Raw genomic sequence first — 15,676 nt, forward strand, 5'->3', positions numbered from 1 at the left:
GCAAGGCAGGCAGGGGCAATACAAGTAAGCTAGATGACCTATTCCTTCCCTCGGGGTTTCTACAGGAAAAGAAGGTGGAAACAAGCTACAACCAATGTCAGGATCTGAAATCCAGGTATGAAAAAGCCAGTTCTGAGACAAAAACTAAGCACGAGGAAACCCTGCAGAACCTACAGAAGATGCTTTTGGACACAGAGGAGAAGCTGAAGGCTGCACAAGAGATGAACAGTGACTTGTTGCAGGAGATGGAGGAACTGAAAAAACAAGCTGACAAAGCTAAAGTATGTGATGGGAGAGAATAATATTATTGCGGTATAGCTTGCTAGAGTTCTGCAGCAGGGCTGGGAAGGTATTTATAAAGCAGCAGCAAATGGGACTAGTTAAGTTGGCCTTCACAAATGTTAACCTTCTGAATGAAAGGCAGGGCGGTGAGTTACATTTCCTACAGCCTCAAGCATTTCGTATCAGCTGCTGTTCCTTCTCAGGGCTGGTGATGGCTACAGGTCTTCCCCTGAGTGTACTGCGTAGCCACCACCCCCTATGCTGCTTGTTCCCTGGCTGTCACAAAGATTCTCGTCACCTGAGCTGTCTGTCTATCTGCTTGCAATAGGCTCTGTGGTGGGGAGTGTTCCTCTAACCCTGGCTGTGCTTGCTGCCACCTTGTGCTAGCGTTAGGAGAGACTTGTTGAAGAAAAGGAAGATGCAGAGGCCAAGTGAAGCAAATGGGCAGGAATCAGAACTGGAGGGAGCCCAGTTGGAGGAACAGAGCCCTTATAGGAAAAATTAGAATTGAGAACTCTAGGAAGGGCTTTTATATGTCCCCTGGAAGGTACTGTGAGCTTTTTGACATGGAAGCTGGATTCAAGGCAGTCAGGAAACATCCTATTAGTAAATAGAGTAGGACTGGATATACTGAATTTTATTTTATGATTTCAGGATTGTGTCTGTACCCCAGTATGTATTTTTTGACTTTGGTAACTTAATGATGCTCAACCTTCCTACTAGTATTAACTTTTTATTGCTCAAAGAAAAGTAAATACTTGTCTTTATTTGTTTTTAAGGTGTGTTAGAGAAATTTTTATATAGGAGTTTAGTAGAAAGAAATTACAAGAATATATATAGGACTTGAAACCAATCCCACTTAAAAACCTCCTGTTAATTAAGTGGACAATGACATAATATATGTCATATATAAGACACCTACTTTTTCCCTCTTCTACATGCTGGCAGTCAAGGCTTATTTTTCTCTCTGTAAAACACCTCCAGTTTTATGAGCCATTTAATACTGTATATTATTCCCAGATCTTTTGTCTTTGTGGTTCTGTTTATCTGGACAGGCTGCAGTTTCTTAGTGTTTTCTTTAAAATATTGCAGCCTGACCAAACAACAGCATTCTGGTCATTTGTGTAAGGTCTCCTTAATTTTGTTATTAGTTTTTGAACAAGGGTCATTAAAAAGCCAGGATCATTCCCCCTCCAAAATTGTCTGGATATCTGATTTTAGTGTATTTTAATGAGTCGCAGACTCTTTGGAAAATCAGATGAAACCCAAAGATATTTTCCCAGGAAAGTTTATATATGCATCCAATAAGTTTTACGTACAATTTCAGGAGGTTAACAGAGCCCATGAAGCCTCCATGTTTTCTGTTTAAGAGCCAATGGTCTATAGATGTGCTGTCCAGTACAGTAGACACTGGCCATGTGGGGCCATTTAAATTTAAATTTGTTACATTTTAACAAAATCACAAATTCAGCTATTCATTTGCACTCATCACATTTCAAGTGCTCAGCAGTCACATGGTGGCCTTATGGGGACAGCTCAGATAAGAACATTTATATCATTGCAGAAAGTTCTGGACAGCAGGAATATAGACACTGTAGCCAAATTATCTTATAAGTCGGGCTGAGCCCGTGGCGCACTCGGTAGCGTGCTGCGCTAGCAGCGCGGCGACGCTCCCGCCGCCGCGGGTTCGGATCCTATATAAGAATGACCGGTGCACTCCCTGGCTGAGCGCCGGTCACGGAAAAACAAACAAACAAACAAAAAAAAAAAAAACAAATTATCTTATAAGTCAATACATTTACTAAATCTATTTAGTCATCAAAGCCTAGAGATTAGTCTGTATTTTTAAATAAGTTAGATGTGATATTGAGACTAAATCACTCTCAGCCCTGTGACTGTCCTTGGGTAAGGTCCTTCAGTTAGTTTGAAAAGCAACAGTTTATTTTCCCTTGTTACCTCCCCTTTTTAAAATTGAAGTATACTCACTGTTTGTAGTTTTTTGAATCATATTTTTAAAAATTCTCCTATGAAACCTTTCTACAATAGAAATAATTGGATAATTGAATGGCAGGAAAGAATCTCATGTCCTGATGTAAAAATCAAGCTACTGTTTTAATCTTTTGGGTAGCCATCAGGATTAATTTTGCAAGTTGTTTCAAAGATAAAATAAGGGAATAGATATATAAGCATTTTGCAAAGCTAAACTTGCTTTGTATTATCCTTTTATGGGCTCTGTTATTTAGTTTCTTTCCCTTGTTATTCAGACAGATAGTTTCTATGAAGTTTAGTAGAAATTTTTAAACTTTTGTGACTTAGGATACATTAAGTTGTTTGGGCTTGCATTTGTCTGCTTGGTTTCATTTTTGTTTCCATTCTTTCCACCTTTTGTTTCTGTAGTCGCTAACTTATTTGTTAACATCAGCCAAAAAAGAAGTTGAACTAATATCAGAAGAGCTGAGGGGTCTGAAGTCAGAGAAGCAGCTTCTTGCACAGGAGGGAAATGCCTTAAAGTTAGAAAAAGGTTCACTATTATCAAAGCTTGTAGAGGTGGAGGCCAAAATAAATTTACTTCAGGAAGACCAACAGAAACTGTGGTCAGTAAACGAAACTCTTAATTTAGAAAAGGAGAAAATCTTAGAAGAAAAGGAACATGCTGAAAAGCTTTATCAGCAGGAACATCTTGACAGAGAAGCTTTGGCTGTTGAGAGAGAGAAATTGCTTGAAGAAATCAATATTGCACAGGAAGAACTCTTGAAGATAAATATGGAAAATGACTCTTTGCAAGCTTCCAAGGTGAGCATGCGGGCACTTACTGAAGAACTCCAGCTCAGCAAAGATACTCTGATTGCCAAGTCTGAGAAGGCACAGGAAGAAAAATATCACCTGGAGGGTCAGATCAAGAAGCTGATTGCTGAAAACCTTGTCTTGGCTAAAGATAAAGATGACATCATTCTGACACTTCAGAGCTCTTATGAGGAGCTAGTCAAAGACCAGAAGACCTTGGTACAAGAGATTGAAGAGCTCACAGCTGAGAAAAAGTCAGCTGTAGAGAAACAGTCGAGTCTCGATAACATGTGCATAGCCTTAAAGGTAGAACGAGATAAACTTCTTCAGAACAACAGAGATCTGCAGTTTGAGAAGGACATGCTTATTCAAGATCAGGAAAAGATGAATGCCAACCTGCAGGCTGCCCTCCAGGTCAAACAGCTGCTCAGTGCAGAAGCTACTGGGCTGCAGACACAGCTGGACAATGCCAGCAAAGCGCTGAGGAAAGCCGAGCTGGAGACTTTGCAACTTCAGGCAACAAATACAAGCCTCACAAAACTCCTGGAAGAAATCAAGACCAGTCGGGCCATCACAGACTCCGAGTGCATCCAACTTCTGCATGAGAAAGAAACCTTGGCCTCCTCAGAGAGAAGGCTCTTGGCTGACAAAGAAGAACTGTTAAGTGAAAATAGGATCATCTCTGAAAAGCTCAACAAATGCTCAGAAGAGGCTGCTCATACTGAGGTGAGCCTGAACGAGAAGATCAGTTACTTAACTTCTGAGAAGGAGATAATTAGTCAGAAAATTACAAAGTTTAAAAAGCAGCAGGATAGTCTCTTGAAAGAAAAATCTGCACTGGAAATACAAAATGGAGATTTACTTGAAGAGAGAGAAAATTCTATCAAAGCCATAGGAGATCTTAAGAGGAAATATGATCAAGAGGCTGCAAACAGAAGAATAATTGTGCATGAGAAGATGAAACTACTTGGTAATATTGATGCTCTGAAGAAAGAGCTTCAAGAGAGAAAAAAGGAAAACCAAGAACTAGCAGCCAACAAGTATGAGCTCTCTTTGATGCTGAAAGAGGCTCAAAATGCCAAAAAGAACCTAGAAAAAGAACAGATGCACATACTGCAAGCAAAGGAGAGTTTGAATGCTGAATTTAAGAAATGTTGTTCTGAAAAGAACATTTTGCTGAGGGATGGCTTGACCCTGCAAGAAAAGTGTCAGAAATTAAATGAGGAGATCCATGAAATGCAGCAGTCCTTAATCCGGGAAAAAGAAGCCAGAGCTAAAGAAAATGAGTCATCCTTGTATGAAAATAATAAACTTCATGGGAGAATGGTGCTGCTGGAGCAGGAGGTGGAGGAGTTAAGAGTATGTACTAAGGAGCTCCAGTCTGAGAAGTTTGTGCTAATCCAAGAGAAAACCAAATTGGAGCAAAAAATGGTAGAGATAATAAAGGAAAAGGAACTCCTGAGTGCAGAAACAGCTCAACTTGCTGCCAGTATAGAGACTATGAAAAGCGATTTTGCTGTCTTGTCCAAATCCAAGTTAGAACTGCAAGAACTGCATAGCTACCTCACCAAGATTCTGAACGACCTTCAGCTGAACCATGAGGTGACCCTGGCCGAAAGTGCCCAGGTGATGCAAGAGAATAAGAACCTCCTGGCTGAGAAAAGGGAGATGATGCTGCAGAAGGACGAGCTCCTAAAGGAGAAGGAAAACCTGGCAGAAAGCTACTTCCTCCTTCAGAAAGAGATTAGCCAGCTGGCCCAAACCAACAGCCACATTTCAGCCAATCTCCTAGAATCTCAAAATGAAAATCGTACTTTGAGGAAAGACAGGAGCAAGCTTACCCTTAAAATTAGAGAGATTGAGACTCTTCAGTCATTTACGGTAAAGTGAGAGGTTTAAATATTGAGCCCCTGGACTGCTTACTAACACTATGCACTAACTTTAGTGGCTTAGGTGGTTTTTCTTCATTTCTACTTATGGAACTCCACCCCATTAAATCAGTTGGTTATCTGTCTTAAGCTGTTTATTACAGTCTGAAAGGGCAATTCTTTACTAAATGTCTAATTCCAGTAGTCTCTTCCCCATTGCAAACTGTGAATAAAAAGGATGTTTTCATTTAAGGAGAAACTTTGTGAAACAGTTGACTGTGGTATTTAAAGACTTTAGAGCAGTAGTAAAATGGGCATATATTGGAATATAGTGTCTCCTGTTTGGCTTTTAACTGTTTCATTGTGTCTGTCCATTTGGAGTTGGAAGATTCCACTGAAATCTCCGTGGCTGATAATAGGACAGATATAATGCAGAATTCCCATAAACTTTATTAGTCCAAATGAAGTTGTAGCCAAGTATCTAAAAAGATTTTAATTTATTTTTATATCTAACTTTTTATGATTTTTTTTATATTTAGCAGCTAAGAATTTGTCTTTGTTTACATGTATCTTTTTTATTCACAGCCATGTTTATATTCATTACCCATAGCTCTCTCATACACAGACTTTTCCGTAGGCTTTTTTCTCTTTAGACACTTCTCATTAAACACTGGAGCCTTATGTCATAGTTGCCCAAATAATTTTCATTTCTATTTGAAAAATTCCCAACCTAAATTCTGAGTGCCCCAAATTTGAAATAGCAAGAATAGTATTTTAAACTTATAACAGTAATAATGATTAAGAGAAATTCAGCTGTATAAGGATGTTACTGTTTATAATTACTGAGTGGTCTCTCAAATATAAGTCAGAATGATGAGAAAACATGCTTGTCATTGTAACTTGGAACTTTCACTGGAAGATGTAGATTTAGAGAGGTCTGAAAATATGCAAATTGCATAACAGTCGACTTATGGAAAAATGGCATGAAAAGGGTCTGCAACTTTGTGCTACTTCAGAGTAAAGACCTTTCATATCTTGGTCTGTCTGTTTTAGCATTGGGCTGGTGCCTGAGCCATCCTCTCTGTGTCTCCCTTAACCACACAGACACCGAAGGCTGCCTGAACAGCAGCACAGCCTGATTATCACCTAATGGTGTTGGTGAGGGGTGTCCTCATTTCTCACGGTGTTTTCTTGTATTTAGGCTGCTCAAACAGCAGAAGATGCTATGCAGATAATGGAACAGATGACCAAGGAGAAGACTGAAACTCTGGCCTCTTTGGAAGATACCAAGCAAACAAATGCAAAACTACAAAATGAAGTAATCAGATTTAAATGGCTTTTTGTACAAAGAACAGCTTATCGACTTCATGGAATGTTTGATCACTAATTCAGGATTGTTTTTTTTTTTTTTTTAAGTGCGGCCTTATACAGGTTTGATCTAGTAGTGTCGAATGTACACTAGAGCCTTGATAATATTAAATAAAGTGTATTACTTCATTACTTATTTAGTAGGATCAACCTTTAAAAATTGCGGGGAAAACCCTAATAGCATGGCTTTCTAAGATAACTATTTAGTAATAGCACTCGTGGGAGGAGGTACTGATGGCATTATTTAGTTTTAGTATCCTTTATCTTATATCACACACATTTTTTTCTCAACTCTCTTCCAACTTTGAGCCAGTAAATTCTCCATTCCTCACCCTTGAGTTTGATGTAGGCCTTTTCTTGGCCTAATTCAGTACTGATTCCCTTTTGTGTCATCTTGAATTAGTCACTTCTGGAACTGGGACAAATCTATGGCATTCAAGATATTTTGATTCTGTCCACAAGGAGCATTTCTCCTTGTACCCTTCTTTTATTCCCTTACTCCCACCCTCCCTGCTCATATCACCTGTTTTCTTCTTTGGAAAGCGGTTTCTTAAATCCTAAGCAGATTGATTCACTGAAATGGTTATGGGAAGTTCTGTAGGACTTTAGATGCTTTTTAAGGTGATAGGCTGGTGAGACATTAAGAAACTAAAGCAAGGGAGGAGATGGTCAAATCAAATAGCTACTGTGAAGACTAGGCCTCCTCATTGTAGAAATTCAAAGATCAAAATCTGTTAAGACATGAAAATTTTGAGGTAATTACAGGGTAAATAAAACTTCACATAGCAGAGGTACACTTAAAGAACTGACAATTCTATGAGAAGACTTAAGCTAAGAAAAACATTAAAAAATCATAGATGATAATTAAAATTAGAATCAGGGAGAATGTTGTCTTTCCATAACATATCCCTTGGGTGTCTACGTTATAGCCAAAATACAAGACTGGATGGACTATTTCTTGGACCCATTGTGATTTTCTTTTCTTGTTCTGTAAATCTGGAATGTTAGAGGGCGTTAAAAGGAGGGTTGTGGTGGTAAAACTAGCAATACACCTTCTAAGATTCCTGACTGGTGGCATGTGACATTTCAAAAGGAGACAACTCCCTTTTCTGGCTATAGGAGACAGCTAGCCGTGCTGGCCCAGAAAGTTGTCATGGCTACAGGAGCACACCCTCTGTAATGTTGACCCATATGAGCTCCCATCCTTGGTGGGGCTCCAGAGCCTGTGATCAGTCACTTCCCCACTCATTCCAGTACCGCATCTGGCTTTCCCACCAGGGGCCAGACCCTGAGCTGGCCTCATCCCCCAGGGGTGGGTGATGAGACTGAACAAAGGTGACTGCCCTTCAGTCTCACTACACAGCTTTTTACTCTTCAGATTAAAGTTCACGTGGATAACTAATGTTTTCCAATCTGCGAATATTTCTACTTAAATAATTTTTGTCATGAGGGCCGTGTAAATTTGGTACTGACATTGAAAAATATCATGTCCTAAATTCCTAATCTATGGGGAAGGAAAGGGGTTTCTTTTCATTTCAGTAATAATCCTTGCTGATGTCATTGCTTTGCAATTTATTTGTTTCCTTTTTTTAAAGATGGCTCATACTTGAATAGCAAGTTCAATGATAAATACTGAGAACTGTACATAAGAAAAAAGAAAACTTTAGTTTTAATTGATGTAGCAATTTAGTTTGGCTATTTGGCCAGGTGTATAGGAAATGTCAGACTAAACATAAGGAGGAGGTTTGCAGTTTATAATAGACTTGTCGTTTGTAATCTCTTCACCCAGGTGACTTTTTTTTTTTTGCAAGTGACTAATTTCATCTATCTTTTAAATACACATTTTTGTGAATAATTTGCCTTTCCAGTCATGTCATTAGAAAATGAAATAATTTTATCAGGTTTTTTTCTCTTGGTTTTTAAGTTGGACACACTTAAAGAAAACAACTTGAAAAACGTGGAAGAACTTAACAAATCAAAAGAACTTCTGACTGTAGAGAATCAAAAAATGGAAGAATTCAGGAAAGAAATGTAAGTTTATCTCCTTCGAGAGAAATTATGAAGGCTTTTTTAAATTTCAAAAGTGAAAACAATGCTAATTATTTAGAAAATATTTGAAAAGTACATAAAGTATAAAGTAATAGTTGACCTCCTGCACCCCAAATACTACTGCATACCCCAGAAGTAACCCTAATGACCACTGTTAAGTCAAAACTACAGCTAAGTTAAAGGATCAAAATGAAATGTGTACTGGCTGGTGAGTCATGACATTTGGGATTCAAATGTGACTTTGTAAAGCTTTGTGAAAGCACAAGTAGAATCAGAGGTTTAAAGTAGAATGTTTACATGATGGCCAGTCTTAACGTTTGGAAATGTCAGACCCTTTATTAATAAATCCCTCAAAACTCTTTTTACAGCAAAGAACAAACAGTGTGTCACTTTTTCAAGATTTTCAATGTCTTGGTTTTAAGAGTGATCAAATCTTCTGGCATGGAAATTAAATGACTAGTATTTTGGAAGACTGTTTAAAATTGAGGTTTACCCATCGGTCTGCTGCCCAGTGTCAGACGGATTGTTCATGTCTCCTTTATTGACACCAACTTATCCCTTGCCTTTCAAGTTCGATTATTGTGGTTATTAGAGATTGGTATTTATCTGGTATTGTAAATGATGATTACAGTGTAGATTTCATTTGGTCTTCTATTTTGATAACTACACTGTATGAACTGTGTGAACCTAAAAATCTAAAGCCAATTGAGCTGGTGAACACTTGAATATGTCTTTTGTGCTAGGTACAGTTAAGCAAGGAAGGATACAAGGATGAATTGTATGCAGTCCCTGCTTTTCTTTTTTTTTTTTTTTTTTTTGTTGTGTGTGACCGGTAAGGTAAGGGGATTGTAACCCTTGGCTTGGTGTCGCCCACACTGCACTCAGCCAGGGAGTGCACCGGCCATCCCTATATAGGATCCGAACCTGCGGCCTCGGTGCTCATAGCGCCGCACTCTCCCAAGTGAGCCACAGGGTAGGCCCTGCAGTCTCTGCTTTTCAACGGTTTATATCATTTATTTCCAATTCTGATAGCACAAACAGATGAGATTCAAACCAAAAAAAAAGTGCATCAGTTCCAAACTTCTGTTCTTAAGTCACCATCCTCAATACTATTTGCTCATCAGGTGGAAGGAGGTGTGGGGAGTGGGTTGGAAAAGCCCCTGCCCCTGATGACTCAGTTTCACCTGCTCTAGTTTTGGCCAGATTTCAAGGACCATCAGATGTAAAGGGACTATGTAATGTGCTTCTCTAAAAAAAGCTGTTGTTTTGCCTGTAAGTCTTGTTCCTCAGTGCCCATAACCAGGGAATAAGCAGCTGTTTGTTTTTACTGAGATTTGACATGTATGTGGGGTTCTTCATGTTTTCTAGAGCTTTTTTGTGTTTCTCCCCATCTGACAGTTCCTGGAGAAAAAGAGATACCAATGTAGGCACAGGGGTTCTAATGGGAACCACCTCTTCTAGAATTTTGCCCTTGCCATTGGAAACCAGTGCTTGTAACTTAATGTTCCTTTCCTCTACATTACTTTCTAGACTGGTTTTAGGAAAGCTCTTGATTTTGATTAACAAGCTCCCATTTTCAGTTGGAGATCAAAAATAAAATGGTCTCTCACGGGTATATAATTTTAGATCTTAGGGAAAACAGTATAAGCAATCTAATTTTTATCTTTAATTACTCACCTGGTACAGTAATAAATCTAGAATATATTTAACATAACTAATAGATTTATGATGGATTCATAAGTAAAATGTTTGCAAGTCAATATTAACAATGTTTACTTCGTCTCTCAGTTTTAAAACTACAGAGTCTTTCTGACTCAAGATATCTTGTCATGTAGAAAGAAAAATAGCTCTTTAAAAATCATTAGAAATATTTTTGTAGGTATTTTCAGAATCATTTCTTGCATATTTCCAGAATTTAGGCTCTTAGAGCCTCTTTCCTCAATGAAATGCATTTGCCCACTACCCATTAAAGAAAAATTGAAAGGTGTTCTTTTTTATATTTGAATCACAACTGAAATTCATCTGCCAGTTGTAACTCCAGTTCTTTGGTTTCTGCTACTTTCTTGGCTTTATGATTTTGGGCAAATCTCTTTACTTCCCTGAGCTTCAGTTTTCTCATCTTAAAATGTAATATTAGCCTCCTTGGGCTTTGAGGAGTAAATGACAAAATGTACATGAAAGCATTTTGTACACTTTAAAACATTAAGTATTGTTTTTACAGGTCGATACCTGAGGACATTTTGGCCATTTATAGATTGCTTCTTTGACTCCTTTTAGTTTTCCTTACTGTGGACTCCTAATATAACCAGTGAAACCCATAAAAACTTTAGAAGATGAAAATGTTTAAGAGAGAAGGAACATGATCACAGACTTACTAATTGAACAGGCCACACAAACACTGAGACCTAGTAGCCCCTAATGATCACCTGGGAAGTAAAATGTTTGGCTTATGATGATTTCATCATAAGTAAAATCTTCTGATTTGTCAAAGATTGATGGACTTTGGCTGGAAGTTGAACTTTAGCTGTCATGTGTGTGTGTGTATGTACATCTGTATATAATATTTTGATCCATAATTAAAATCAAGCCTCCCAGCTTTTGAATGACCAATTACCTGAGGCTGAAATTCCTTCTCAGTTTTTCTTCACTTGCTAAATAAACATCTCTGTAAAAAGCCTAATTTAGTATGCTAAGAGAATTTTTGTGTAGACTTATTCCCCTAAATGTTCATGAGGTCATTGCAGTATGCATATTATAGGTGGATGGGGAATTAAAAATTGAGAAAATTGAAGATGCCAAGCACTGCCACCCATTAGACAATTGAAGGTAAAAATAGATGTGTTCATGCATCAGCAGATGGATTCATACCCAGATGACTGGATTCAGAATTCAGCCATGTACAACAGCTTGCTAAATGGATTTAACCAGCACAGACTTACTTAAAATTCACGATTGCATCAAAACTTTCTATGGCATAAAGCTAAAATCCAGTGATCAAGTAAAATATTTTGAATATCCATGTGTAAAGGATAATAATTTAGTATGTATATTTTGGATTAATTTTAATAATAGGAAGATGTTTAATAAGTGCACCTACCCTATTCATGTTTTGTATGCTGATATTTATGATATGAGGTTAGTTAGCAGGCTGTACTATATCTTTATTTGCTTTTAATTACAAATTAGCATTATGGAAAGAATACTATCAAAATAAAAAACCTGTTATGTAGTTAGAAAACTGTATTTTCTTTGGGCATTTCACCTCTAGTTGTCCTAAAAATATACTCAGATTCACATCAGCACTTGACTCTGATGGATACTGATAAATGGGACCATTGGATTTTTATTTCTGCCTGAGAAAAACAGATTACAGATCTGTGCAGTTAGAACAGAGTGCCTTGGGAGCAAATTAAATCACTATATCAACAAAGTGGGTTTTAGTAGAATTATCTAACAGGAATATTCCTAAAGACAAAAGGGCCGTACTGACCATTTCATTTGTCATTTATTTTACATCAGAATTACTTTTTGTATGGAGTAAGTGTGGGTAGTGGAAGAGTGGGTGTAGTGTTGATTAGGTTTAAAAAAATGTAATAATTGTGGGCAGCAATCCTCCTTTTGAAGGGTTAAAGCCACTTAGCCCCTCCTTCACGTAGATAATACTGTCTCCTGCTATTATAGATCTTATCAGGCACGTGACCCAGATATATTTTCCTCAGTGCTGTGAAGCTGGTTGTCTCCCACAGTTTCCTTGCCTGTCTTGTTTCTATGGTAACCCTGCACTCACTGTCCTTGCAGAGAAACACTAAAGCAGGCGGCAGCTCAGAAGTCCCAGCAGCTTTCAGCATTGCAAGAAGAGAACGTTAAACTTGCCGAGGAGCTGGGCAGAAGCAGGGACGAAGTCACAAGTCATCAGAAGGTCAGTGGGACTTTGGGGGTTTCCAGCTCTGCCTTGCGGGCTGACGTCTCCTGTTGTTTGCAGTGTGCTTGGAGGCTACTCAGAGATCTTTTCGGTGGCTGGGTCATTCCAGATTGGATTTCAGGTTACCCGTGTTATATATCTCCTTGTTTTCAAGTGTGCTGCTATAGGATTTAGGGTAGCAGTGAATTGACAGATCTTTAAAAAAAAAAAAAAAAAAAAAAAAAGAACATTGGAACTTGCAAGCAAGTAGAAAATAAAATCTTTATTAGACAGTCTTGTAGCGATGCATCTAAATGGAAAGGGACAATATCATCTCCCTAGTACTGCTTGGATTTCAAAATTATTTTTCTCTCTTTCATCAAAATTGGTTTTAAGGAAACAGATTCCAAGAATATGAATTTAGTGTGAGGGTTTGCAGCTGATTTTTAAAAGAACTCTACTTTAAATTTTAAAAATGTTTAAATATTTGTTAATAGAATTGTGTATATATGTATACTTGTGTGCATTGATATATATGGGATGTGTGTTACAGCTGGAATAAACTATAAGCAAACCACAACCCATTTGCTTCTGTATTTAAATTACAGAGGTTTCTGACAGAAGTCGATTAAACATGGGAACAAACTTGATCTTAAAGAATGCTGTATTCTGCTTTTGATTCTTCTCTAACAGTTGAATCCAAGTGATGTAATTGTTAGTCACATCTGATCTCAGAGCAACAGCTTGAAATTACATTTTTAAGAGACTTTTGCTGTGTAGTCATTAATTCTTGCTTTGCACTCTACGGGAAAGTATTTTTCCCCCTTTGTGTGTTGCAAACAATTCTCACTTGGAGTGGAGCAGTTTAGGGTAATTGTATTGAGTACCCATTGACATCATGCAGTTTGTGGTGAGCGCACTTTTTGAAGTGTTGATTTCAAAGTTTAAAAATCTTCATTATAGCTTTCCAAAATTTTATTTCATGAAAGAAATGCCGCATGTCTCCAAACCCCAAGATGATGGTGATGCTATTGGTGATAATAGCTAACATTTATTGACTCTTACTGTGTGACAGGAACAAATAAATGGTAGCTATTATTTCACTTAATCCTTACCATAACTCTGTGAGATGGCACTAGTATTATCCCCATTTGTAAAAGAGGAAACAGAAGCACAAAGAAGATAGTAATTTGCCCAACATCATTTAGCTAGTAGTGTGAAGAGATATTTGTCATTTTCTGATTTGGATCTAGAAAAGAATCAAAGTGTGTTGATTTAATTAGAGTCACTGCACTCTCCTGTGATAAGTATGTGAGAAATTGGAGTTCATGAAAAATAGAAGCCCTTAGACCACAAAAGATTCTTTTTTTCCTGGCATAAGCTAGAGCATCTAAAACATTTGGTATCTGTAATATCAGTGTGTTCACAAGGACTTGAAAGAGAAGGATCTGGGATAAGAGCTGAGTCTGTTCCCATCTCGTTTTATCTCATTTCATTGAACATCTCTGGTAGAGAAAATGGTTCTCATAAATAGAAACACAGAGATCATCCTCTGTCATGTTGTGACCTTAACTGGGCTGATGATTACAGTTCTTGTCTCTATCTCTCAGAACCGGAAGGAGCCCAGAAGGAGACATCACGATTCCTTAGGCAGAGGTTTCCAGGTCTCCTGTCCATCCCAGCAGCTCCATTCTCTTTTTTTGCAATAGGGATCTCCGTTTCCTACCGAAAAGGTTTTGTGATTAAAAATTTGAAAATCAGTCACTTTGCAGGGTGTTAGAAAATAGTGCCTATAAGGAACAGCTAAGAAAGTGACTTCCTTTTAAAGAATGGAATGGATTACCATTTGTAGTTTTCTGTGTTTTACTTGGAAGAGAGAAAAAAGTGAGTGTGAACTAAAACGTGATAAGCTTTGATGATTGAGATTGTTAAAATGATATTGATTAAGAAGAAAGATTACATCCTTTCCTTGATATACATGTATGTTTGAAAGAGTGGAGGGAATGACCCATTTAAAATAACTTAGAAGCAACCTTAGTTTAAAGAAGACCGATTAATTCATCAGGCTCTATTATTCTTACTTTCTAATCTCCAACAATCTAGAATGCTGTTTACTACTGTAAAATTATGAATTTTTACTTAGTTACTTTCTATAGTTAAGTCAAGCTATTGATCGGCTGTGTTGGAAATATATTACAGAGCTAGTGTCTGACAAGTCCTATTTTTAAAAAGAAAGAATCTCAATTGTACTTTAGAAATACTTAGTGTTTCATTCTGAAATTAAGACAGTAGACACTAGATTGACATGATAAATAGCGACCCAGGATCTGAGTTCTTTCCTGAATCCTTTACTTAGTAGCACCATAATTCATTGAACCTTATTGGGCTGCTTGCTTTTCTGCTGTTTCATGGAATCATCACAACATACCTCTGAGATAGTAAGATTATTTTGTAGGTGAGGAAGCCAAGGCTCAAAAGTGAAGTAACTTGGCAAGAATACACAGTTAGTCAGTGGAGGAGCTGAGATTTATGTGTCTTACTCTGAAGCCTGTTTTCCCTACTATCCGATACTGAGAAAAAAGCTTATTTCTACTTACTTCATAATTATTGTTGTTAAGATTTTAAAAAAACCAAAACACCAAAACCTGTGAACTAGGAATGGGGTGGGTGGGGTCAGAAAGTGCTATAAAAATGCACTGTGAACTCTACTTGTGTTTTTTTTCTGCCTCAAATGTTTATTCTGCTTAGAAAACCCAAGGCATCCCAGAATCTGTGCTGCATGTTAAGGATCTCACTGGAATTACTGGCAAAGGACTTTTACTTCCTTTGAGAAGCCCCCTTCATAATGAGTGTTGTCTCATTTCCTGTTTGTCAGTTTTACATTACCTAAATAAATCTTTCTCAGGATTTTTTAACCAAGTTCTCAGAGGCTTGGAGATGAGGTTATTTATTGAAATAAAAGAAGGAATTTTGCCTCCTGGTAACAGTGGTTTTGTAGAGCATTCTCTCTTTTTATCTCCTTAGAAAGGTGATACAGGAAATTGTGAAATAAAAGGAGCTAATAATGAGCAGGGCTGGTTTGATCTAAAGGTGGAAAGTGGCATTGGTTGCTATTCTTCATGAGAAGCCCCGTTTGACCTGACTGACCAGGGAGCTCCATGTGTCCCCAGGAAGGTGGGGTTTTAACAATCGACCTGGTTCTTCTGCTTGTTCTTCATCCTCTAGAAGGAGCTGGCAAAGTGAGAAACAGGGGCACTGTGTTATTCTTCATTGCCTGCTCTCCCTATCAGACATTCTTCTTTCCAAGTAAAATTGTTTCTTTAAGTCTCTTTTCCCAAGTTGGAGTTTTCATTTTAAGCAGTGAGGACTGACAGCCAGGATCAGTTAGGATTGTGAGCGGCAGCAGTGTTTGATTTATCTGGAA

The 15,676-nt window shown here is 37.8% G+C and overlaps 1 protein-coding gene across 7 annotated transcripts in view; it reads left to right on the forward strand.

Annotated features, from left to right (window-relative positions):
* CLIP1 (CAP-Gly domain containing linker protein 1) overlaps nucleotides 1-15,676 on the forward strand; it is a 107,089-nt gene that overhangs the window by 70,007 nt on the left and 21,406 nt on the right. For 6 of the 7 annotated variants that reach the window (XM_063086537.1, XM_063086538.1, XM_063086541.1 and 3 more), the window contains 5 exons: nucleotides 66-281; nucleotides 2,680-4,947; nucleotides 6,136-6,252; nucleotides 8,227-8,333; nucleotides 12,150-12,270. In XM_063086537.1, coding sequence (XP_062942607.1) covers nucleotides 66-281; nucleotides 2,680-4,947; nucleotides 6,136-6,252; nucleotides 8,227-8,333; nucleotides 12,150-12,270 — 2,829 coding nt within the window. The remainder of the gene's footprint in view (nucleotides 1-65; nucleotides 282-2,679; nucleotides 4,948-6,135; nucleotides 6,253-8,226; nucleotides 8,334-12,149; nucleotides 12,271-15,676) is intronic. The other variant, XM_063086542.1, reaches the window with a different exon arrangement.

This window comes from Cynocephalus volans, chromosome 2 (assembly GCF_027409185.1).
Source record: "Cynocephalus volans isolate mCynVol1 chromosome 2, mCynVol1.pri, whole genome shotgun sequence".
In the NCBI taxonomy this organism is placed as follows: Eukaryota; Metazoa; Chordata; class Mammalia; order Dermoptera; family Cynocephalidae; genus Cynocephalus; species Cynocephalus volans.